This window comes from Glandiceps talaboti, chromosome 16, assembly GCF_964340395.1.
Source record: "Glandiceps talaboti chromosome 16, keGlaTala1.1, whole genome shotgun sequence".
NCBI lineage: Eukaryota > Metazoa > Hemichordata > Enteropneusta > Spengelidae > Glandiceps > Glandiceps talaboti.
Genome location: NC_135564.1, coordinates 12,672,185 through 12,698,273, shown reverse-complemented (window position 1 = coordinate 12,698,273; position 26,089 = coordinate 12,672,185). Strand labels below are relative to the sequence as shown.

The window sequence follows — 26,089 nt, the reverse complement described above, 5'->3', positions numbered from 1 at the left end:
TAAATGAAAAATAAGAATTATTATCAAAAGAAGGTAAAACTTATAATGCTCTCCGGTGCCGGGTGGTACACTGTGTGTTCATTAGAAACGTACTGGCGTTTCTCCTTTTTTGACATCTCCAAAAATATGTCATAATGCGATGACATCAAGTTACATTTCCATGCGTGACGGGTACGTAGATGTATTACTAGTATCAGGGATATATGTCCATGATGTCAGAAAGTCTGAGTAACTCGTTCAAAGGTGTGGTGAAACAAAGTCGCTGTGATTCGTCTGAGGGCGTTATACAGATGACATCCGGGCGTCTTGTTTTCACAGGAAAGCGTGTCAACTGAAAATGGCAGAAACCACGAAAAAGAAACTGACGGAATTGCGTGTCGTAGACCTTAAAGCAGAACTTGAAAAGCGAGGACAAGATAAAAGTGGTGTCAAAGCAGTACTCATCGAAAGATTACAAAAGGTAAACCTTTTTAATTTTCATTATTTTCACCGAGGAAACTGTCGCCGCGTATTGAAGCGAAATGCTAATTATGCCAACATGGCGTACACACCACGATGGGAGATTCATTTTGTGACATTAAAATTGTATTTGTTTCATTATAATGCAGGTCAAATTTAACAAAATGGTGTTGTATTATTGTTGTATATCATAAATTAAGCAACGCAACGCTTCAGTTTTGTAATCAAAATGTTCAAAAGTCGTCCACAAACAGAAAATATATATGCCGCCAGTTGTGTCACGTGACAGGTTGGCTGCCTATTTTACTGGCTTGGCACGAGGGACTCCGACGTGATTATGGTTGTATTTCAGTAACACCAGATTATTGCAAAACGACAGCCCTTTCATCCCTTAATGTATATCAGTAATGAGAGTTTACAATGTCCATTTAATAAAGCTATTTGAATCACAGAAACGGGAAAATTCAGAAATAACAATCAGATATTTGTGGACTAGATGCATGTTGCTGCCTTTCCCGGGAGTTTCTCGAGGGGCTTAGTGACTCTTTGTGTCACTGACTTTGTCTGTGTTTGGACAAGACTTTATCCCGTGTGAACATCAGAAAGACTTCGTTTGTATCCTTTACCTAACTCTAACCCTTCGCAAGCTTTTTTACAAACATACTTTGTTTTCCTTGGTAGTACTTGTCGGTTGGGGTAGATAGGGTTGTGCTTTACAATGGTCTGAGGGTTGGGTAGTCCTGCTTGCAGACGATGCATGCGTTTTGCTCAAGGAAGGGAAGACTTGTACTCCATATGCAAGCAGGACTTGGGTTGGTATGGTGGTATGCCTCCCTGCCAAGTTCTTCAGACTTCCTCTTTCTTTTATAAACATTGTCATGTGATGTTTATGGATGTCTTTTACAATGGCATTTGATATTTACTAGTAAATCACATCAACCAATTTCATAGCTGAGTTACGGCTACCAAATATTACTTAAAAATTGTTGTCTTCTAAAAAGGAGCCATTTAGGATCAGTGATCAATGTCAGATGATGCAAAAGCTTATCAGTAGCATTGTTCTTAGTAGAACCAGCAGATATGAAGTACCTGCAGCTTTTGATATCGTAATTGTAGGTAATCCATCATCTGCTTATCAGATACTGTAATGTGTGTATTGTACAAATGTTGGTGTAACTATTTACTGAATTACTTACTGGTAGAGAGCTCATAACATAACAAGCCGACACTCTAGGCCATGTAGTCAGATGTCTTATTTACTGACTGTGGACATGTTTCTAATGTCCTGGTAACAGCCAATTTGACATGATCGCCAGTCCGTTGCCTTTTATGGTCAATTTTTAGGGCTATTAGTGGCTTTTAACAACAGCTGTGCATCATAATGACTGATAATATATTTGTTTACAGGCAATAGAAAGTGAAGGTGGTGACCCAGACACAATATTACTAGATATAGATGGAGCTGGTGATGGCAAGTCTAAAATGCAGGTGAAGAAGACCCCAACAAGTAAGTGGTATTAATATCAGTCTATCTGTCAAATGCTTGATGTACAGCAGACATACATAATTAAACTGTGTAAAAGTGTAAGTCATATATTTTAGGCATTGGAACACTCTAGTTTTACCATTTTGAAAGTAGTCTTCCCAGCATCAACGTATTTCTTATCACATCTTTAATCACGATGCATTTTGTTGCCAATTACATCTAAGCCATAGAAAGATTAGTTGCATTTCAAGCGGAAAAAAATGTTGTTTGAAATTTTGCTTTATGTTCTTGCGATGAATTTCTGATGACAGATTTTCACATTATGTGTTCAGTATGTCGCTCATTATTGTACTAATTTGTGACCTTACTCCAAACAACCAACATTTTGACATGTTACAAGGAGATATATCGTCGTTTCACCACTTTTTTTCAGAATCTTGTGTGAAACAATTCTTTGTGTCCTAATATTTTTAAAAAATGTTGTTTTCAGGAAAAACAAAGGAGAAGTCGAAAGAGGAGGTAGGTATTTTGTATAGTTTACATCGACTACAAACATTACATGGATAGGGTTATTGCTAATGTATATGCTAATGTATAGTGCAAATTCCATGGTCCAATGTTCAACTTTATCTCAGAACATTGTCAACGCTCTAATCTGAAATTATCATGTAGGATGTATACTTGCCACTGTGAAGGATGGCTGGAGAGATACAATGTATTTATATTCCTATGATTTGTTAGGTGTTCTTTGTATTCGATCTATGACAGCTTTGAAATGTAAATACATGATACCAGTATTGTATATATATTTTGCATATGAATAAGTGGTTAATATATCATTATTGTGAATACAATAGGATTCTCTGAATGTATTCAGAATGCTACTTAAGACAAAGGCAGTAGAAAGACAAAGAAAAAAGATGAACACTTTCCCTATGAAAAAGACAGACTGGCAGACAAGGAAGTGATGTGTGTGTGTGTGTTGAAGGGTGTTAGCTTAGTTTTACCAGCTGGTGGATTGGCAACTTGTTTATTTCCTGCCTTTATTTATATGTTAATTATTTCAGAAGGAAATTCTGGCTTGCTACAGTTGAATAAACTTTCTAAAAATATTTATTGTATACTTTGCAAGAAATATCTATTGTAGAACAATTATGCTGGTAGTCTTCATTATTCATGTAGATTGTCAATGTTTTGTGACCTGTTTTGTACTCTCTGCAAACACGATTTTCATGTAAGGAAAGTGAAGATTGCTACATACAACATTCACTGATGAATAAATGATATGCAAAAGTTCTAACACGAATTTTAGACTTTCCCCTTTGTTGATATGTACACCACAGAACTTGTAGTGTAAAATGTGATTTCATTTTGATTTAGGATGAAAACACAGAGTCAGAGGTGCATGAGGATGGTGATGAAACAATTGAACAAGATACAGAGGAACCAATGGACACAGAAGAAGGAGGGGAGGAAGTTGAAACAAATGAAGAAGCTGGTGATGAAGAGACAAAGGAAGATGTTGAATTAGAACAAGAAAATGGGACAGATGAGAAAAATGAGGTAGGTATCTATGTGAAGCTTATGAGTATTTCCTCTCAAGAGATTTATTTGTTCACAAGTTGTGCTATAGTGTCTGCAACTTTCGCACTAAATTTGTTTGGTTTGAATAAGTTGTCATGGTTGACATGAGATGTTAAACTTGAAACTTTTTTTTTATACTTTGTTAGAAACCAGACTCCAACATCAGTATTCTTTTGCCATCCAAATGCCTGTCTGGTCATTGAAATGTACCAACATCAGTTTTGTTCTCGGTCCCAACTCGACCTTCTCCATGCAAGATAGGATTATTGCAATCATATATATTCCCTGTATAACACATCTCCCCCAACTGCTGCTCAGTAATATTACCAAGAGGGAATACCATTGAAATTATGCCATGGATAACTTGTTTCAATGCTAAGAAAGCAAGAACAGCATGTAGTTTGTCATCTTGCACTGATAACAATTTTAATGGTAGTGTTGTTCAGAAAGTAATGTGTAGATTTACCATATATTATTTACAGGTTGAAGAGGAAGAAGAAATGAATGAAGGGGATGTTATTAATATCAATGCCGAAGATGATCAGCTCCTGATAGAAGATGTAAGTACCCACCAGGTCGTGATACTTTTTATGTATAACAGTTTCCAGATGTGTCAGAAATGGACATGTGTACATTACATAAGTCAAGTGTGTAACTACTCCATTTTTACAGTAGATTGATTTTGCCTCCTGACCACCTAAAACAAAAAATTGTGAGGCTTTCAGAATAAAGTGTGATGTTATTTAGAGATACTGTGATTGACTTGATTATCATAGTTATCCTAATTTGACTGGCTGTGTTGGAGAATAGATTCTATTCTGGACAATAGGATGTGATTTAAACTATTTTAACGCCTTTGCCCTACTACTGCCTGGTATTTTGTTAACGGTCTTTCACAAGTTTTGGTAAGGAAGTATGTGCAAATTCTTATTGTTTTTAAAAAAATTCCGGTGTGAGATGACGTCCATAGCATCACCACATGTTTAGAATAAACTTGCAGGATGGCTAGATTTCATCAGGGAGTATCGTACTGTACCAACTCAGTTGAACATTGCTGTGATAAATTATTATCAAATACAAGGTTTGATTACAAGACTGAGCAAAATGCTAGATAGGTAGGGGTTAAGTCAGAGCCAGAAATCCTTGCATGGCTGGACTCAAGACTACATATTGCACGTCCTAAGGTTGAATCTCAAGACCCTCCGACGTCTGTACTTGAAACAAATCAAACTGGAATGAGACAAGCAAAAACAAGGATAATTGATTTAATAAGAAGCTTTCATCACTGCAACTAGTGCTGAGAAATATTTGAACTTTTACAAAGTTCAATTTAGCCAAAGTTTTGAGAGTATGGTCACTGTCTTCTAAAAAATCACAGAAATCTTCACTTTGCACTACTTTGAAAAGTGAAATTCGGTGACAAAGAACATTACTGCCATGTATGTTGTATGTATTTTTTTGCACTGGAACAAAATTTTAAGTTTGCAGAGGGCATTTTATTACATAGTAGTGGTAACAGTAGCAAATGGACAAGTTTAAAAGCAGTAATAAAAAATAATTTGACATTCCTAATCCTAATGCCATATTCAAAATTAGACTTGACAGTCTCTTCATTGCTGGCATTTCTCAGAACAAGGTATTCCTTTGGCCGAGGCCAATACTCAGAGCCAAGAGTGCCATGGTTCTAGCTGCATGGGGGTTGGCCCTGGAAACTCATCTTATAGATTTCTTGCAACCATCTTGACTTTGGTATCAATATAGTGTCATATTATTAGTCTCTTGAACATCTGTAATAGGCATGTCAAAACAGTTCTTCTGACGTATTTTATTGCTAAGATTACAATCTCTCAGATTGGAATGAAGCAGCTCATCTTGTTTTGCAATAATGAAAACGTTGTTTCTTTTGTCACTCCAAGGCACTGGTGGTTTTAGCAAGTGTAAAGTTTTGGCTTTCACAGGTTTTCTACAAGGAGTTGTTTGTTTCACCAATTGGAATCCATCTGACACCTTGTTCCTATTCTTTCTTTGACAGGAGGTTGAAGGCAGTAGTGATGAAAAAGGTATAGTATATGACTACGAGAAGTTGCAAAAAACCCCACAATACTCCTTACTATATAGTCAGAGTATTGTTAGTATGTTTGGGGATGGTTTATGTAGATGGGGATAATGTTGCTCACAGGTTCTGAGGATGCAGCTCGTTATCTTGTTAAAAATGGCAACCCAACAAAAGTGAATTTTTAAAAAAGCAGTTAAGTCTGCTGTTCCATTTTGGACACATCTCAAAGCTGCCATTCTGAGAATCTCTGCAGGCATGTGGTACAAAGTGTAAATGAACAGCAGAAGAAAACGCTGGATCGCAGAAGCCCCCGTGTTTTTTTTGCTGCGTGAAACAAGTGCTTTGCCAGAAGATTACCAGTCATCGAAAATCTCCTGCAGAAGACATGAAACCACCTATTTTGTCATCATGTAAAAACAAACTAAATCATGACGTTCAAGAGTGCCCAAGTGAGAACAACATTATATAAATACAGCAATCACTGGAATGAGAAGGAGAACCTGTAGCTGTTCAAGAGTAAATTTTACAACTTGAAGAAATCTGGAGCATTGCAACAGTCGCTGAAGACCAGCAGTAAAGAAGAATAAGTTTCTTTTCAATCAACCAGAGTAAACTACTTTTAACAGAACATGGAACAACTCATGCATCGGACATACACACAATGATTTCAGGACAGAACAGCACTCTATCGTTTTCAGAACAGCACAATATCACCAACAACTCTCAACCTGCATGATGAAGTTAATATTGTCGACTCGTCCACCTCTTCAAAAATTCTCTCATAAACTTGCAGATGACAATAGTTTTAGGAAACAATGCGGTGAGAAGATAATTTTCATAAACCTTGTTTGGGAAGAGAATATAAAAAATCAGTCATGTTTTGGACCGGAAATAATTCATCAAAACTGATGCATCAGTACAGCTGTGATGATCTTGTATGTAATGCACCGTTACAGCCTGAAGCCCAATAAAGTTGATTCTAATTTTCATTGCCAAAGTACCAAAGACAAGAAGCCAGTGTCTTTATCACCCATCTCGATCTTCTTTTACTTGGAAGTGGTTTGAAGCATTCCATGGATGAAGACATCTACTTTACCATCAACTTACTGTGGGATCCTGAAACACTGTTCAATGCCTTAAAGCAGGGAATCTCTCCTCTGCCTGTGAGTAACATGCATCCCATAAATGTTTGGGTTGGTTTTTTGAGGGACGGGTTTAGTGTGAAAGGTCTTCAGATGTTGAAGCAGTGTTTAGTAAACAACAAAGCAAACAGCGTGCACACACCTCATGATAATGGTTGACCGAGTTACTGCTGCAGTTCACTGGAAGAAAGGTAAGTTTCGTACGTGTGCATGTGATAAAATAAACGGAGTCATGAAATAAGAAGACAACATGGACAAGCGGAAGGAACGTGTCTGTGATGGTGCAGTTGTGTATGGAGCTATGCTTCATTTTTCTAATTCAATTTCAGTTGAGAGTGCCACTTTGCTGACACCAGAGAAAGTAACAGAGGAGATTATATCAGCGCCACCAACACCAAGTTCTGTACCTGTGAAGGAACCACTTACCAAAGAAGACACTATTAAGATGGATACGTCAGCCACTACCAAAACTGAAGATAACATATCTTTAGTGGTACATGCTGATGACCTATCTATTATGGAACTGGATGCTGATCTACAGGAGGAGCAGAAAAAAGATGGTGATGAAAAGGTCGCTGACCAAACTAAGAAAGTTGATGATAGTGGTGCAACTGATGCAAAATCCAAGGAGCAGAGTGAAGAAGCTAGTAAAACTGAGGAAACAAAAGCTGACACCAAAGACGAGAAAAAAGATGATGCTAAGAAGAGTGAAGGTGGTGATAAAAAGAGTGAGGATGTATCAAAAACATCAAAAGATAGTACAGCTGGAAAGAAAAGTCCCTCGTCCGCTTCCTCTAGTACACGGACCAAGAGGTTTGTCTTTTCATCTCTAAAATAATTTTATAGTTTTAAGTTGCTAAAAATCAATGTGTATTTGCATAACGTTGGGCTGGTGGCAATGTAGATCAGTTATGTATAGAAATTTAGATAGTTCTTTATACAGAATACAGTTATGATATATGGAATGACAATCGCTAAAGAAGTGGCTATGGTCTTTGTAGATGACACCTGGAGATTGGAGAAACAAAGAAGGATGAAAAAAAAATGAAGCCGTGTTTTTGCTTGGCATGCTATGTTTACTCCTCATTTCTGGTGTATTTAAAAAAAAAATGATATCCTTCCAAATTCCTCAACACCCACGCACTTGTAAGTCTCAGTTTCACCAACAGCACTATCTTGTTGACTTCACATCTTGGAAAATCCAGATTCTGTGAACATAACCACCTCACTGGTGCATATTTTGGCTTTTTCTACCTAGCTGTGGACATCTCTCAAAAGGTTATGTATGGATAGACACATACTGAAGATATGTACCCGGAGTGATCTCACAAGGAAAAATATGTTAAATCCGTCTTCTCATCTAAAAGAGCCATAATTTTCATCATCTCTTGTCTCTGTCCTTTTTGCACAATATGATTTTTATGGATCAGTTTGAAAGTGACACGAACGCAGAGAAGATAGTGACATTTTTCTTCATCCTAGGCTGGCCGTAGACTGATTTCTGCCTCAGGAGCTCTGCTGTCTACAATAGCAGGATACTCCCACAGACAGAATGTACACCACCAGAATAATATCTATTGGAAGTGACCAAACTTTAGTCATGAGCCATAACGCCTTACTTTGTGTCTTGTGTTTGTTCATCTGTTATCATATCAAATTGAATGTTGTCTAATTGTTCTTCATGTTTTGCTTTGTGTTTTGCAGCACTGCATCGAAAGACACTGGTAAACCTGCTGCAAAAGATGACAAAGGTATTTTACAGTTCTTTTGTGGGGGTGTTCATAGTTTTGGAAAAAGTACTGAAATGTTATTGAGAACCTGTGTATTCCACAATCAAACAATCAGTCAATCAAAAGAATTTGTATAGTGCCAAAATTCAATACTAGGTAATGTTCTATGGCACTGAACAGGAACAATAGTAGATCATTGTAAAAAGTTAGGGAGCTCTTACAAACAGGTGTGTCTTGATATCCTTGAATTTATCGACAGCTCATGGAGAACTGTTCCTTATGACTGGCCACTGCTCACAATAACGCATGTTCACCGTAGGACTTTGTATTACAACAGAATACATGAAGTATTCATGAGGTATACTGTTCCTTTGGACTGCCACTGCTCCATTCATATTCGCTTCAAAACATTTTCTGTATGTCAGATTTACACCATTGTAAATATATATTTATACTGTTTTCAAACAGAACGACGTGGTTCCTCGTCACGGGCAAGTTCATCCAGCAGTGGTAAAAATCTGTGGGTTAGTAATTTATCCTCCAGCACTAAAGCTACAGACTTGAAGTCAGCCTTCAGTAAATATGGAAAGGTAGGTGAAGATTCCTTGTGACTTTTAATAGTGATTTTAATGCAGTGTAGGCCGTAAAAAAACGTGAAAAAAAATACCATTTTTTACAATGTTAATAGAGTATTTTCCGTCTCGCGGCAGATCTCGCGAGATATGCAAATAACCTAGCAACGGTTGCTACGGAGGTCAAGCTTTGCGGAGTGGCCATGTTGTTCATATGAAAGTCAATGCATTAGTCTGAAAAAAATACTACCGTTTGTGAACATCTACAATCCTAAGTCATCATGGAAGACATTGAAAAATTGAAAGTACACGAACTAAAGAGCATGTTGCGAAAATATAGCGTGTCAACATCAAGTTAAAAGAAAAATACGCCAGTGTCACACTGTCATTATATTTCCGAACTGACAGTCATTTCTGGGAATACGTTGTCAGTGCCAAACTTATGCAGCATACTAGATGGCTATAATATTTCAATCTTGAGAAATGGTAATTAATGACAAGCAAAATCGAGTAGTTTTGATTATTAGTACACATGTACATGGTGGAAACATTTCCCGTCACCAATATTCAATATAAGTATATTAGAATGCAATGCACATGAAGTGTGGCGTAGTACTACTACACATCCACCAGCCGTAAGCCCTTATGAACCGTTGACATTTACGCTGTTGACAAATACGGACGAAAGCTAAAAGTCTTACACATTTTTAGAGTGCCAATGTCCCGTTTCGGTCCTAGAGTTCAGAATTGAAAAGTTCTTAATTATCGTCACAGATCGGGAAATCATAGTCAGTTCCTGACAATCGTATTCCGATTTTACCACATGTTATCTTCATACAACAATATCTACCAGTCTAGTTCCCAATGACCGTATTCCAATTTTACCCTACCTTAATAACGTAGAGTAAAATCGGAATACGGTCGTCATGAACTAGACTAGTACTGTATGAAGATAACTTAGAGTAAAATCGGAATACAATCGTCAGGAACTAGAATTGGGAATCACCGGCGATGCGTGAAACACGTGTACGTGTCAGCCATGTTTATACTTGAGTTCGATGAACATGTTGTAGAACTCATAGTCCAAATTCGTAAAATAAAACGACATAGTATCTCTAAATTTTAATTTTAAATGCATATATATAGCTCATTTATAAATGTATATGATAAAATCAAAGACAGCGAAAAAAATTCTCAACCGATTTCAAAGTTTTTAGCGGACCCTGACGAATTTAGCTGACGAATTACGGACTAAGAATTACATCATTGCCAACTATTAACAGCACGTTATACAGTAAAGTGATCGCGTACACGTTGTTGTGTTGGTTTTTAGACGACGCTACGCGACGTATAAAAAGTCTATGGAAAATTTATGACATTGTATCAAATTTTAGACATTGTTTAAAAATAGGAATACAATATTCGCGACCTGACATGCAAGTTTTCAACCATAGGGCCTGCGATCCTCGAGTGGATCCAACTCTAGTAATATTTTCAAGTTCATGTTGAAACTGTCAATCTCAACCGCTCTTCATCTGCGCCCAGACGGCCAAAAATCACCGTCACGTCTGACGGCTAGTTATGAATTTCACATACGCACATCGTTTTTACAACCATACTTTAAAAGTTTGCTTCCCTTGATCTATCATACCATGGAAGTATACTTCCATGATCATACGTATTGCACTGTACGTGACGTCGAGAACAATGGTGTTGCTAAGCGGTTGACACTTCAGCTTGACCACCCGAATGTGGTTGCTATGCACTCAATGGCGTCTCCCGCGAGACGGGTAATTCAACTACAGTGATTTTTAGATATGGTGTCATTAATGATGCAAAGAATTGATTATATATATATAATGGAATGGGTATCTATGAAAGTACTAGATATGCTTGTGGAAAGGGCGGGGGTGGGGGTGTAATCAGTCATTGTCATAATTACCTTGTGTAGAAATAAACCTGTTTCTATATAAAGCACAAATTTATTGAACCAAAACTTCCTGGCTTAGCCAACCTACAGATGTTAAATGAGACATTGAAAACGTGTGTACTCTTATGACTACAAATGGAATGTACATAAATGCCTTTTCTGTCTATTTAGGTCATAGGTGTGATGATTATAACACTTTCGTCTCTTCTCAGGTTGTAGGTGCCAAGATTGTAACCAATGCTCACAGTCCTGGTGCTAGGTGTTACGGCTTTGTGACCATGTCTAGTCATGCTGAGGCTAACAAAGCATTCAATCATCTACACAGAACTGAACTTCATGGACGTATCATCTACGTAGAATGGGTAAGGCGTGCCATGGAATACACTAAAAATATGTTTAATAGCTACACTTTTATTATGCATGTTGAAACTGTAGTTATCAGAACTGCAATAGATATTTACCCGAAATATGATTTTGATGACGTGTTTGTGTAAAGTCCATGCAGAAATGTTTGTAGGCTGTGTCTGCATCGTTGTGTGTGTACATGTAAGTCTTGCTTCTCTATAAATAATACAAGTTGTCCTAAGCACTTGGATAATATGGAGGTGCAGTTGGATGGAATAATTGTGTTGAGTGATGGCAGCTACGTAATTACCTTGTAGTCCAAAAATATACTTCCCCTAACAGTGATTGCTAACTTCATTACAGGCTAAAACTGATCCAGCTGCCAGTGCTCGTAAACCAGCTGACAAGAAAGACGCAAAAGACACTGGTGCAAAATCAACAGATGTGAAGAAAGATACTAAAACCGAGTCCAAGGATGCTAAAACTACTGTAGCTGCAGACAAAGCTGGCACCGCAGCTAAAAAAGAGGCTGAGAAGCCTGCTGCTAAGACTACAGCAAAGCCTGCAGCTAGTACTACAGCTAAAAAAGAGGGTGATAAAACTCCAGCAACGGTTAAGAAAGATGACAAACCTGTAGCTGAGAAGAAACCAGAGCCTGCTAAAAAGGCAACACCAGAAAAGAAACCAACTGAGAAAAAGGATGATAAACAGCCACCTGCTAAAGGTTAGAGAATGATTAAAATGACTAATGATTAAGAGTAAATGAACCAATGATGTGAGGGAAGCTTTCATTGGTGAGCTTCCATCAGTGTACTTAGTTTTCCAATGTTAGTGTGGTTTTGTAATTCGGTAACAGTATTGTTACAAAGGTTGGGTAACCCCAGTAACAGAAGAAGGTAAAGGTGGCAGTCTTTCTCTCGGTTTCATAAATTGTTTGGGAACCATGGTAAAAAGACTTAGGAACCCATGTCGATTTCACCTACTTACCTGCACTTATCAAAAACATGGGGTAAAATCTACCAGTCTTCACAGTCATTTTACTGAGGTTCCCCACTAAAATTGTGGTGCAGTGTTTTGCGTTATTGCATAACAGTTGTACCTTATTACCACCTTTCTGTCACAGTTTTCAGATCTTGGCAGTAACACTACATGGTATTTGTTTTATCAAGAGCATCATAAAAAGTCGAGGTATTTCTCCATCTATAAAATGAATGCACAATACCGTAGGGAAGTAAAAACATTTGATATTGCATGGAAAATAAAATGTTACTGGCGTTTTTAGTGTGGGTTGAGTAGCTAGTGGTGACCCACACAAGTACTTATAATCTAATGTGTTTTATTTGAAAACTAATGTATTCATCTTTTCTTCACAATTTCAGGAAGGACAGTGGTAATGGACAAAAGTAAAGGTGAACCAGTGGTCAGTGTTAAAACAAAGAAGGATGAAAAGGGTCGTGACAGGAGTGGCTCGGCGTCGTCTACTCAAAAACCGGGCGAGAAGAAAGATATTTTGTCCTTTGATCAGATCAAGGAGAAACGTGAGAAGGAAAGACAACGTCAACGAGAGAGGGAATTAAGAGAAATGGAAAGGCGCAGGGAGAGAGAACGCCAAGAAAAAGTTCGTAGAGACAGGGAGATTATTCGCAGAAAACAGAGGGAAGAAGAAGAGCGAATCAGGCGTGAGCGGGAATTGGTAGCTGTTGAACGTGAAAGGCTTAATAAGGAGCGTATGGAGAGAGAGCGACTTGAACAAGAACGTATGAGATTACAACGTGAGCGGATAAGAGAGCAAGAAAGGCTTGAAAGAGAGCGAGAAGAGCAACGGCGCCTTGAGGTCCAACTGCGTTTAGAGCAGGAGCGTCGGGCAGGTTTGAAGCGTTCATATGAAAGCCGTAATTTAGCTGCATCAGATACATCATACTATGGTGATCAAAAGCGTATGGCAATGAATTTTGATTCGTCTGACATGTCTCATGGTGAGTCAAACAGATACAGTGATTATGACCTGCGTGACAGAGGAGGACAAATGGGTGACAGCCACAGCAGCCGTACTTCTGATCCCTTTGAGAGAAGAGTGGAGAGGTATGATCGCCGTGATGGACGTACTCTAGATTCAACTCAGAAGATGCACACTGATTCGTCTGGTGGATCCAGGTACACTGATAACCGTTTCTCAGACCATTCAGACATGCGACGACGAGATGATTCCTCTTACCGATCAGATACAATGAGACGAGATGACTCCGTACGACATGATAATCAAATGAGACGAGATACAACCACTGGCGTTAGGAGGGATGCTAGTCAGTCCCATCAGTCTCACCACCAGTCGCACAGAGTTGATTCACTGCCAAGAGCTGACCATAATAGAAGAGACACACAACTCAGAAGAGATGAACCAATTAGGAGGGATGATACATTACGCAGACGCTCTGATATTCAGACGCCGCAAGCCAGAAGGGATGAACCTGTACGCCGGGATACAATGAGGGATAGAGATCGTACAGACCGCAGGGTTGTGATGGCGCGTGGAACTGATCAGGGACGAGGCGGCAGAGTCCAAGACCATACACATAGGGTTGATAGTTTCACTAACAGGGAACCTGCGAGACAGATGGCAGACAGGGATCGTAACAGAGGAAGAGATATAATGCAGTCATTGACCAGTAGGACTAAAGATAAAGTTCAACCGATCAGAGACACAGCACGTCCAAGACCAGGTACCCAGACATCTAGAAGGATGGATTCTCCGACAAGGCGTGGTGGAGCAGGTAGCAGAAGTGATTGGAAAACTGATGATGATAGACGTGACATCAGAGGAAGTGATCGTCGTGATACTGGCCGACATGGTGTGGATACGTCCTACAGTCGCGACTCAAGACAACAAGATGGTCACTACTCGTCCATGAGGCAGACACAGGCATCAGATTCATGGCAAACAAGAGGAATACAAGATGATCGTAGTGTAGGCCGTGCTGACCCATCCAGAGGCCACAGTAGTCTTAACTTTGGTCCTGGCCTGCTTGGAGCAGCTCCATCTGTACAAGATGAACCACAGCAGTGGCCTCAGGGAGGTTTAGAGAATCCAACAGTCAACAGGCATGGTGAGCGATGGCCAGGTGCTCCGGGAACCAATCCACTAAGTGTACAGCAACGACCAACTGCAGTCCAAATAACCAGCCAAACTGCACCACTTCTTGGACAGCGGCCAACGGTTGGGTACCTTTCACAGGCTTCTCAGCCCACAGGAGCTGCGTTCATGACTCAAGTACAGGTAGGAGGACCTACAGGGGCAGCTACATATGGGGCTGATAGACATCGGCAACCGCAGCCAGATCCTTACAAAGATGTCACACAGCGGGGATTACGCAGATATTAGTAATTATATAAGGAACTTAATAAACATATAAAAGATAAAGAAAAGTAGATGTTGTCATGATTGCTGCAGCATGGCTGTGCTTTGCATTTATTTCTATCTTTAGGAGCCCCGGTCATCCAAGACTACATCCAAATGGGTAATCAATACCAGAGAGCGAATCCGAGGACTGAAGAGGGCAATGAGACGAGAGCAAACGAAAGATGGTCACTTGACGTCACATGGCAAGGAACAAATGGTTACACTGAAGCAACTCCAGAAACAGTTAGCGGCAACATCTGTAAGGGGACTCAGACCACAACCTTTATCTCCAGCAAGGACCAAACCATTCGCCTTCAGCAAGAATGTGCAACAACTTAGAAAGCCTTTTGGTTTTGCAAGCCATAGTAGTGCTACCATGAAAACGACAGTTGTGGGAAGGAGACCAGTTGCAGTGAGAGGCAAGGCTGTACCAAGGGGATTAGGAAGAGGACAATTCAACCCTATCAGACGGAACACTGGGAGAGAGGGCAGTCGATCTAGAAGCACCAGGTGAAGACAGGGACAAGACCTCGAGGGATAACTGTTTACAATAGCAATATTTGGTAACAGTAATCATTTACTGAATACGATGGTGCTACTATGAAAAAGTACATGTGAATCAAAAATTTACTGCCAATGAAGAATAGATCTCTGTACAGCTTGTTTATGGAGATTGTGTTACGTTATGGAGGGGTTGTGGATGGCTTTTATCAAAGCAAAGACATGTTCACATTTGTTTTGAACAATTCTTCGTATGTTATCACAGACAGTGCTGGTTTCCACTGATCTACTTGTTACATAAAATATTGTTTAGGACAAATCTGCCTCGATAGAAAGACAACCATTCCAATTGATACTTTTCTTTGATGTACATTTCAATCATACTTCAACAAACCTTGCATTTTTCTGATATTGCGAAGTCCTTGCCAACATATCGACCTGACAATGAATTAAATTAAGCTCTTGTTCTTCGTGTGTTGCCACATTTAAAAAAAGCCTAAGTAGTTTTTGGAATTTGACTTTTAAAATGCTACCTTTCATGTGGACCATGATTCCAGACTCTCGATTCAGCTCCAGTGTTACTTGGTTCATTGCAAATAGACAACGTCAAAGTATGCCATGATTTCAGTTAGTGACTATCTGGTACGTCTCAAGTTGAATATTGAATGTTTGGACACTAGTTCTACAATTTTGACTCACTAAAAGAGCAAAAGATGGAGATATTCCCACAGCGGAAACAAAGTGAATGAATTTTTTTAATTGAACATTACCTTCAGGCTCAATATTTTGAGCTGTTGGTGTTGATTTTATTTGTCATTCATGAAGAAATTGAGAAAAGGGAAGATGGGTTGAATTTTTGTCAGTGATTGTGTATTTTACGATGCAAATGAAAAAGGCCTTTGTGGTTTTGCTGTATATGACATACATAGACACTTTAAGAACTAAAGACAAGATGTTCCATTCATTCTGTGCAAATGAACAGGTTTTTTTAGTCTTTCTGGTGGTTTTTTAATACAACTTGTTAATTTGACGGTGATTAATTGAACTGAGCACAGACATGTTGAACTTTACGCAGAGTATTTTCTTACAGTACAGTGTTTAAATGTCTTCTGTTTTGTGGTATACATTAAAACAAAGTAGATCAAAAAGTATGCAAATGTGTTCACATGCTTTTTGTGTGTACATTGTGTGTGTGTGTGTGTGTGTGGAGGGGGCACTTATTATTTGTAGTGCTTTGATTGAAATCTTAATCCAAGGCAAGGCTTCGTTAGTTTTACTCAGTGTATTTCATATGTAGCAACACTGATATTTGCCTTCTTTTGTATATACATAGGGTATTCACCTTACTTGTATAGTAAACCTTACCAAACTTGTTAAAGTGGCCATATGGATGAGAATCGTGTATTTTGGATTTTTAATGCATAAACCAACATTAATATGGTTTTCTACATGAAAAACGATGTGAAATAAAATGTAAAAAGTCCTTGTTCGTAACTCAATAAAGGCTACAGAATATGATGGCCTTCGTTTCTGCTGGCAAACAGCACTCCTAGTGGCCAAACTAGATAATCTTCTGTCTTTCCGATATCCGTAATAGGCCATTCCATCAATTCACTGACCCGAATTTGCTGTATGAATGAAGTAATTCATGGACTTATAATTGTTCTGCTTTTCTTAGATTTTCACAGTTTTAAATCATTTATGATTTAGAGAATCTTCGGTAATTACATGGGGTGGGAAATCAAACCCGGTCTGTTGCAGAAAATGTGGCCGTCCCCGATTCCCGTTGTGGAATTCAAAAAAGTGCCCTTCCCTAAAAAATGACATCCCCCAGTCAATGATTTTAAACAGATATCGATGGGTAAAAAAGGTTGTCATACGTGAAAAGGAACACAAGTCTCAAAGTCATCGCTACCACCGTGACCGATCATTTTAAAGGCATTTGGGGTTTCCTACAAGAACCACCACAATGTCAATGACAGTGAATTGTGATGTGCGTTTAAGTTCTTTGTGCATTTGGCTTTCCACGCTACACGCTGAAGAAATAACCCAAACAATAATATGATGTACAAGAACTTCTCAAAACTTGTAGGAGTCACTGGAAATATGTTCCCCATTCGTTCTTTCGTAGATTACAAAAACGTTATTTATTGAATATATTGAAATCTTGTATAAAAGTAAACACTATAAGATATTATATATAATTTTAAGTGACAGCAACTAGGGCTTCATGAATTTGACTTATTTGTGGTCACCAAGGAAACACAAGAAAGTAAACATTGTCAAAATGCTTACCGTGTATCTGGATGAAAATAGAACGTTGTTCTCTTCGGTGACTCATATTTAACATTTCAATGTACAGTAGACAAAATGTTTTCATAGATAAACGTATAATTTCATCAATGAGACACTTTATGGAACTGTGTTGTCAGCCCACGTTCTTAGTAACGCCTCTGTGTTTACACGTATATTTTGTGTTGCCAGGAGGATGTTCTATCCTCACGGTGGACGCGACGGTCAGAAATCGGAGTCATCGTTGATTGGAGGAAAATTCCAATCGCTTGACAAAACCATTATATCTTCGCAGGAAGGGCAGGTTCTGTTCTTGAGGGACACTTGAATAGTCCACAGCGAAGTGAAGCTAACGATGAGTAGTTTCATTTCTATTAACATGGCATTGAGGTGAGGTGACGAAACGCTAAAAGTACAAGTACATAAGGAAAAGAAAACTACACATTATATATGAGTTTAAAATCATTTGGTGCTGACAAAACTATCCTTATCATGGTCGAGCTGTACCATATACGAAAAACAGAACTTAAATCACCACAATGTTAAAATTTGACAATTATGTGCAGTGACCCCCTGATTTATTTTTATCGATTTTAACTGAGAACATGCTGGGGTTTTCTGAATTGAACAAAGTAACAGCGAAAGTTTAGAGTTTATTTCCGAGGCATGAAAGCTTAAGATTACTCAAAAACATCATTTAAAAAAAATCGATTTCTTTGGTCCAAGGACTCTAATCTTACCAACTTCATATTAAGTCCTCGTAGTTTACAGATAGTATAGAAAGACTATAACTGAAGGACGACCAACCAACAACAGGCGCTCTTTGAAATCAAAAACGTGCACTCATGTCATATCATAGACAGCGCCCTCAATTGTTAGTGTAGCATTCTAATTCTCACGACGCAGAGAGTGATCTTGTTGTATATTGTTATGTGGCCGTATACATGGACGTAGAGAGGGAATGCCACTCTTTTCAAATAAAGAAAATAGCAGATTTTGATATTACTGAATAAAGTGAATCAGCACTTTGTAGTGTATACTCTTACAGCCATTTATGGTATAAGGTTTTAGAACTATAAAAGACATGTAAGGACTCATCAACAAGGGGCAACTTCAAAATCTAACCTCGTTCGCGGATTATCACTATGGTGGGAACAACATCTCCGTTATGAAGCCACCTACGTCTAAAAGCAAGATTCAAATTGAGAAATGTTCTGCCTCGTACTGAAACAAGACTTACGCGAGAATTGTAAAAAATGAGATTTTAAAGACAACCATTTTAAAGACAACCAGAAAATCTACTCCAAAAACGTACTTTCTTTGACAGTACAGATTTAGCACTCTACGACCCATTCAAGTTTGTCGTCCAGTCATGCTGAATGGTCATTTTAACACGACACGTTTGAGGCGAGGCACTGAATCGAGTGCACAAATACTTTGTAACGTTATTAGTGAACGACACACGAGTATCTGTTTATAGGTTGAGCAAAACAGTAACAGTACAGCGAGATATCACGGGCACAGTGCTGTATTCTGGTTCCGCTCTTTAATTCTCGTGGTTAAATTGAACATTTTAAATCACCACTTTATCGTCAGAAGCTAAGTAGGTTTACAACAAAAAGAGCGGCGTTAAATACGCCCTATTTGGCACCACAACAGTCAGTCGAGTACACCTGTCATGGTTCCATGATACATGACTTTACATTAAAGGTACTTGAGTAGTTGGCCGAAAGTTGACCCCTCTCCAAGTTGTCAGAGTGGAACGTATGCATGTTAGTGCCAAGGTTACCATACATTTGTCTCCCGTCTACACAAATATTTCTTTTTTTTATGGTTGTTGAATTCACATAAACGAACTCTTTTTATGAACAACATACAAACTGGAATGTCGTGCGTACAATATGACCTATCTGTCGAAGATTGTCTCGGCAACCTGTCGATTTTAACGTCAAATCGTTTTTGCAACTTTACACCCAGTCGTAAATAATATAGTCCTGAATTTATTCAACCGTGAACAAGTGCTTACTGGCCGACCTTGGGACAAAAGCGAATAGCGGCATAACTCTATCTAATCGAAGAAGCCGAAGACACTAATTTCAGAGCACTATCGTAAAACAGAATAACAACGAAACCATATCTGTCTTACTACAACTGTCTGGGCTTCAGTTTACTATTACTAGTTCGAGAACTAATTTTCATGGTCGTAAAACCACGTTCCACAGGTCTTTTTACGGCACTGCCCGAGACCCGATTCTCGTCACCGGTACAAGTTTGATATGGTTTACAAGAATAGTACTAATGTGGCCGTCATGACCGATTTCAAAATATTTCCCCTAATTCACAATTTTCCAGTAACTCACTGGACGTCAGCTCCTGGAATTTATTGAGTGAATTCAATGCATTACGACATCTTTCAATGAATTTAGTCATACAGTGCACTAGAGAGAAACTCTCCTCTGTCTTTGATTTAGTTTAAAACAAATTTCAATTGGCACACGTTCAAATAACTCTTTTCTTTGTGTGACAAAGGTCCCTAACTGATAATACACTTGATGGTAGATGTGAATGTTACATTGCAATTGGTATTGATTGTCTATTTTTAGAACGTTAAATGTCTAATTCAACGTTAAGTGTTGTACTTTCTACGTAGTCTTTTGAATGAGTTGGGCGACCTTACATAAATTGACCGCTTTACCGGAAGACGTTAATAAAGAATGCGGCATCGGAGACCTAGAATGAGCATCTGTGTGTGTGTGTGTTTGTTTGTGTGTGTGTGCGTGCGCGCGCATTCATGCATGCGCGCGCATGTATGTATGTATGTATGTATGTATGTATGTATGTGATGGTAGTGGTGGCGGTGGTGATGATGATGTGATGATAGTGAAGATGAACATGGTGGTGTAGTGGTAGTGGTGGTAGTTATGATGATGATGGTGGTGGTGGTGGTGGTGGTAATGATGACGACGATGATGATGACGATGATGATGATGATGTTGTTGTTGTTGATGATGTTAATGATGATAATGAGGATGATAATGATGATGATGATAATAATAATAATGATGATGATGATGATGATGATGATGATGATGATGATGATGACGATGAGGATGATGATGATGATGATGAGGATGATGAGGATGATGATAGGAGAATGATGAATTATAACTACTTCAAAGGTACTTAAATCCGAGAGTTTAATTTCTTTTTAGTTTTCATTTTCGACGGTAGTAACGATAGGATACAACGTAGTACAATACACTGGTTCATACGAATGCCAAAATGAGAGCACGATACCCACAAATATGCACATACATACATATATATACTCATACGGGTACACACAGACATACAAAGACACAAACACACGTACGAACACACAAGCACACACTTGTAACTTTTATCAAGTTCACAAAAGTCAAGAAAACGTCGACGTCCAGGTCTATTTTTAAAAATCCAACACATAGCCTGTAGAGAACTCAGAAGTTATTGTATGTAGCCCGCTATACCAGCCATGGGTTGACACGGTGGTCATGATCCTATACCAGCCATGGGTTGACACGGTGGTTGTGAGATCCATTTTGAGTACAAGAATGACAAATCGTACCGTCTCTAATCAATCAGCCATTCTATTGTACGGCATGTTGTCATAGAGCTAAGTTACTTGTACATTATGATATTAACAGCTGTACTATTGTGTGACATACGAGTGAACTAGTTGAAATTGTGCCAGCATATGCATTTCATACAATTTGTAGTAAAACGTGAGTCCAGAGTACCGTAAATCCGGACTGTGATCTCCGGGAGATGATTTTCTACGGAGCATAATTTTTACTGAACAATTTCAGAACAATGTCAACTTTGATTTAGTGAAATCCGAAGAACTGCATTCCAGTAAAATAATCTTCTGGGCGAGTAGTACAGTCTGTCTCGGAGTTGTTTCCATCCCAGTCAATCTCATCAACTTTTTCCCCTTTATTTGTAATTTGACTTCGTTGATTGCCTTCGAATTCATTCCCTATTACATCTTCCATCCTGTTATTTCCACCCTCCCCTCCTCACCCCCCTCTCCTTTCTGTCCTTCATCCGTACCCCCAACTATTTACGAGTAAACACCAACCACGATACCGCGGACAGGAAGTAGGTTTTAAGTGATTTGTTTACAGGCAGTATGACTTTTTTTATGTTTACAACAACAAAGTTTGTTATATAGCTTTCACAAACAAAATTGTTGTTGTGGGACACATAAAACACCCTGTTACCTAATTAATTATCTAAACTTACCTCGTTTCCGTAGTAACACCAAATAGTTGTTGTTGTTTTCTCTAACATTTCGATTGACAATTCGTAACACTACATGTAAACACTTTCTGCAAGTAGCAAGTATTCGTGGAACTTATAAATAGTATGAATAGTCGTAGTGACATTTTGGAATCAAGATTATGTAACTATTTCAATTACAGTAAATTATTGCGTTCAAAGGAGGAGTCATTAAACTACCAGTGGTCCCTGGTCGACATAATCAACTCGAACTGACATAAAAAATAACGACCTTGTAAAGCTTGTGGGGATCGTTAATTTCGAGTTGTTTATGTCAATTAAGTAGAGAGTTTAATAATTCTCAGTGGAACGCAATAAAATCTATTGAAATGGTTACGCAATTATCAAAAGAATTTATTATTGGTTCCACGAATATCTTGTACTTGGTGTTGTATTTAAACTTACATGTGTGCTATGAAATGTTGGTCGATATGATGTTGAAACTGGATTTAGAGAAAATTATTACGTGTTTGGTTTTGGTCGGTATTTAGACCTGTTAATCTTAATTCTTGTGTTCTCTTGGTAAGAACGAGTGAAAGCTTGCGTGAAAAATACACCACAAAAATACACAAAACATCTTCTAAAAGGTTTTATGAGGGCGCTCTCTTTTGTCAGGTTGATTCTTTTTAACAAAAAGTGGCCTTTGGTGACCCTTAAAAGTTCGTTTGCCAGTGAAATTGATTAGGCACGTGATTGGGAGAGTTTGGCTATGTGCCAGCAGCGCCATCTGAGTGAAACGCGTGAAGGGCGGCGGGAAAGGTAACTTTCTACTTTAACCTTGCACAAATCCGACGTCATTGTGTTCGCATACTATCGCAAACTGCAAATGGTTTGACCAACCTGGCCCAATTTGTCTGATTTATGAAGTGTCGTGTAAATACTTCAAATGTTTGCCCAGAGTGAGGTTTAACTTTTTGAAATGGCAATACATGCACTCTGAGACTGGACCCTGGCACGCTAGAAGGGGACGGGACAGCAGAGTGCGGTCTGTAATATTTGCCAGGTAAGCAGTTTTCACTTACGGAGGTATTTATTATCTGGAGAGCAGGCAAAGTTTGATTCTCGTAACATCAGTCGATATATTGTTGAGAAAGTATTTCTCGTGATACCATAGATTTTTTCAACGAAAGGGAGAACTGTATCAAGGCAGTGAAATCTGAGCGTTTAGCAATGGTACAGTCTCGCTGGTTCGTCAGTAATGCATACATAGAACCTTAGACCACCAAACAAGGGTTGAGACAGAACGAAGTTGAACATTCGCCACTCCACAGACACATCAACCCGATGCATTTAGTAAAACCCAAACTGAAGACTGTCTTCGTTCTTTGCGTCCTATTGAACTTTATATTATAAAATACAACAAAATATATCACATTGATTTAAAGGCGACCCTTTGTTATACCCATCTCGTAAAATTTCGACAGCTGTTGCTATGACAGCAAAGTTCTCAGATCGAAGGTCAGTGCATTTCATCGCTCTTAAAACAGTAATACGTTGCCTTTGCTAAAACCTTGGCAACACGAGTCTGTTTCATTGAGAGGAGTAACAAAAATAGGTTATGTGTAATTCACGTGGAAAGATGTACGATTTACATTTGTGCCCAGATGAGGTACAATGGAGTGTGTGGCCAGGGACGTTTTATTCGATATTCGGCTTCACCTTGTATCTGTCAATATTTGACACTCACCTCGTCAGCTTCACGGAAAACACTGACGTTCAAAAAGTACTGCACGAGTTTTGCTAATAATATTTAATCGTTGTAAATAGTTTCATATGGTCAATCGTTCAAGCTAAGTTAGCACAAAGTTAGTGCTTCGTGTTTGCCAAGCCGCACAGGCTATAAATATTATTTGTGTGTGAGCCCAAGAACACATACACCCTTACACCCACACGTACGTACACATACACACGTATACATACATACACACGTATACATACACACGTATACATACATACACACGTATACATACACACGTATGTATGTATGTATACATACATACATACATACATACATACATACATGTATACATACACACATACATACATACATACATACATACATACATACATGTATACACACACACAATATACTTAGCTTATGGTTAGGTTTCGTTGTCTGTATATGAGGACCACGACCCTTCTAACCAAAAGCCAAGTCAACAACTCGTCGCTAAGGGTAGAAATCATAGTAACAGTAATATTATAGATAGCTCTATACAGAGTGCAAACTAATGCCATGTGGATAATAGACTGTGTTTCAACTCTCCGACCTACTTTACAACACATAGTTCCAGTACTAGCCGTCGGATAAACTTACACAGTATGAAAGGAGTCATGTGTTTTTTTGACTTGTATGGTAGTTCGAAGAGCTAATCCTCCAGTCACCGTCCATGGTTATATTGAACCCATTGCTTCAACATTTTTCAAACTCGAACTCTTGTTTTAGAATATAAAAGATGTATGGAATATGCATTATAGTGTTATAATTACCAACTAGAGATGGCTGAAAACGGAATAGATGTTAATGTTGGGCCTTTAAATTCAAACATTTACTCTTCAAACTTGGTTTTGGGATTGCCTGGACTGAACAAACTGAGAGTATTTTCTTTTGATAAACCAAAATTGGCATACCAACATAGATTCTTCACCCAAACTAGATACGTACCGTCTTTACAAAACCAATCTATCTCTTGAGAAATACGTACCTTTCTGATATTAACACTTAATTTCGTAGGAAGACACTTTGCAAATATCGTATCTCTGACTACAATCTCTGTATTGAGAGTGGACGAAATTTCAAGTTACCAAGAAACGAACGTCTATGTCAACTTTGCGATCTTAATCTTGTTGGGGATGAATTTCATTTCTGTCTAAGTTGTTCTGTATTTAAAGATATTAGATGTAAATTTATTGCTTCATGTTATTCGTTATCCTTCGCCTCTATTTTTTGTTATTTTAATGCCATCTACTTCCAACATCTCAATCGAGAAACTGGTTACATGTTGTTGTATTTAGTTTTAAATTAAGCTAAGGGACGCATGATCATCAAAAACATTTATTTTTCACATTGTACAATGGGGGCTGGTGGCCTAAAGTACTTAATAAACTTAGAATGATAATATGCATTATTTGTGTACTGAATGTCAGAAACGATTTTAAGTGAATTTGTCAGCCTATGTACGATACTATTCGTGTGGGAAGTAACACAATCTGTAGACGTGACTCGTATTTCGTATGAATGGTTAAAGATAACAAGTGACTCTAAAAATAAACCATGGTGAAACTAAGATGTTTGTTGGGCTTGTTTGCTTTAAGTGTCAAGTAACTCGATAGGTTGATTTTCTCTCAACACACAACCTTTATCGAATCAAATATACGGTATCATATGACGTTGATGTAGAGGTCAGATGATACCGATCCTGTTATTTGCTCTTTCTGTCTTCAACACCGAAAATTTAGACGTTACTCACGGTTGTCTGAAGAAGGTATCAGAAGTCATTTGAATGGCAACTGAGTCAAAGTTATTGAATTTGAAAGCTGTATTCATAATGCTCTTTTTAGACCAGATATCGATATTCACACATCCGTAAAACCTAGAATTAGTCTACTAAGAACGTAAAGGAAAAGTTTAAATGAACTTCCTTCCAGTGTCCAGGTGTCGTGCAATCACGTGGTCTTTTTGCGAGAGTAGTACGCCCCCCCCCCGCCTGGGTCGCAAGAATGGTAACAACAATTTACTACTTTTTTCATTTTTTAAAATGTATTTATTTGTTTGTTAGTTCATTGCATGCATTTATCTTTAATCCTTTACCCACAGATACTTGCCAAGTGTTATGTCATTAGAATTGATGTGGTAGTTTTTGAGATATCATGTCCACAGACCGGCAGACAGATAAATAGATAGGCAGACGGACAGATATACACACAGACAACGCTATTGCATAACCTTTCCATACGGAAGGTAAAATAGTGGGCAAGAAAGAATGAATGTTGTGGTGATAATGTGGTTTTCGTAGTCATAGTGTCGGTGTCAGTGATACTTTTAATGCACAACGTATAATAATTGACTTTAAGTGTTTAAATATTTACTCTAAACAAAATATTACCAAATGACAAAATTAGGACCGTGATTCGAAAGCAGAACTATGGTGATCAAACCAAATCTATATCCAATTCAAAATAACCGATTGGTCTGGATATGAACAAACTGTGTATCCTGGCTAGGCTGCTAATAAATAGTCTAAGAAATTATAAATTAAAATTTTTAATGACAGT

General features: G+C 38.3%; 2 protein-coding genes across 2 annotated transcripts in view; both read left to right on the top strand.

The window, feature by feature from the left end:
- The first annotated feature begins 304 nt into the window (after positions 1-304).
- On the top strand, positions 305-16,333 carry LOC144447873 (uncharacterized). Its single transcript, XM_078137995.1, has 13 exons — positions 305-460; positions 1,867-1,966; positions 2,436-2,464; positions 3,326-3,508; positions 4,012-4,089; positions 5,562-5,589; positions 7,057-7,540; positions 8,432-8,478; positions 8,926-9,047; positions 11,172-11,321; positions 11,668-12,028; positions 12,684-14,578; positions 14,787-16,333. Exons 1-13 carry the CDS (start codon positions 338-340, stop codon positions 15,213-15,215), a joined length of 4,029 nt encoding a protein of 1,342 aa, XP_077994121.1. The 5' UTR covers positions 305-337; the 3' UTR covers positions 15,216-16,333.
- A 6,244-nt stretch (positions 16,334-22,577) lies between these two features.
- The window catches only part of LOC144447429 (uncharacterized), a 30,426-nt gene continuing 26,914 nt past the window's right edge, over positions 22,578-26,089 (top strand). The window contains exon 1 of the mRNA XM_078137452.1: positions 22,578-22,817. The gene's annotated coding sequence lies outside the window, so the exon portion shown is untranslated. The remainder of the gene's footprint in view (positions 22,818-26,089) is intronic.

What these genes read in the sequence shown, in the direction of transcription:
- LOC144447873 (XM_078137995.1), top strand. Translation starts at nt 338, where the DNA reads ATGGCAGAAACCACGAAAAAGAAACTGACGGAATTGCGTGTCGTAGAC. An exon ending in GGTGAAGAAGACCCCAACAA is followed by an intron (nt 1,967 to 2,435) that starts GTAAGTGGTATT and finishes TGTTGTTTTCAG; the next exon opens with GAAAAACAAAGGAGAAGTCG. An exon ending in AGGCAGTAGTGATGAAAAAG is followed by an intron (nt 5,590 to 7,056) that starts GTATAGTATATG and finishes ATTCAATTTCAG; the next exon opens with TTGAGAGTGCCACTTTGCTG.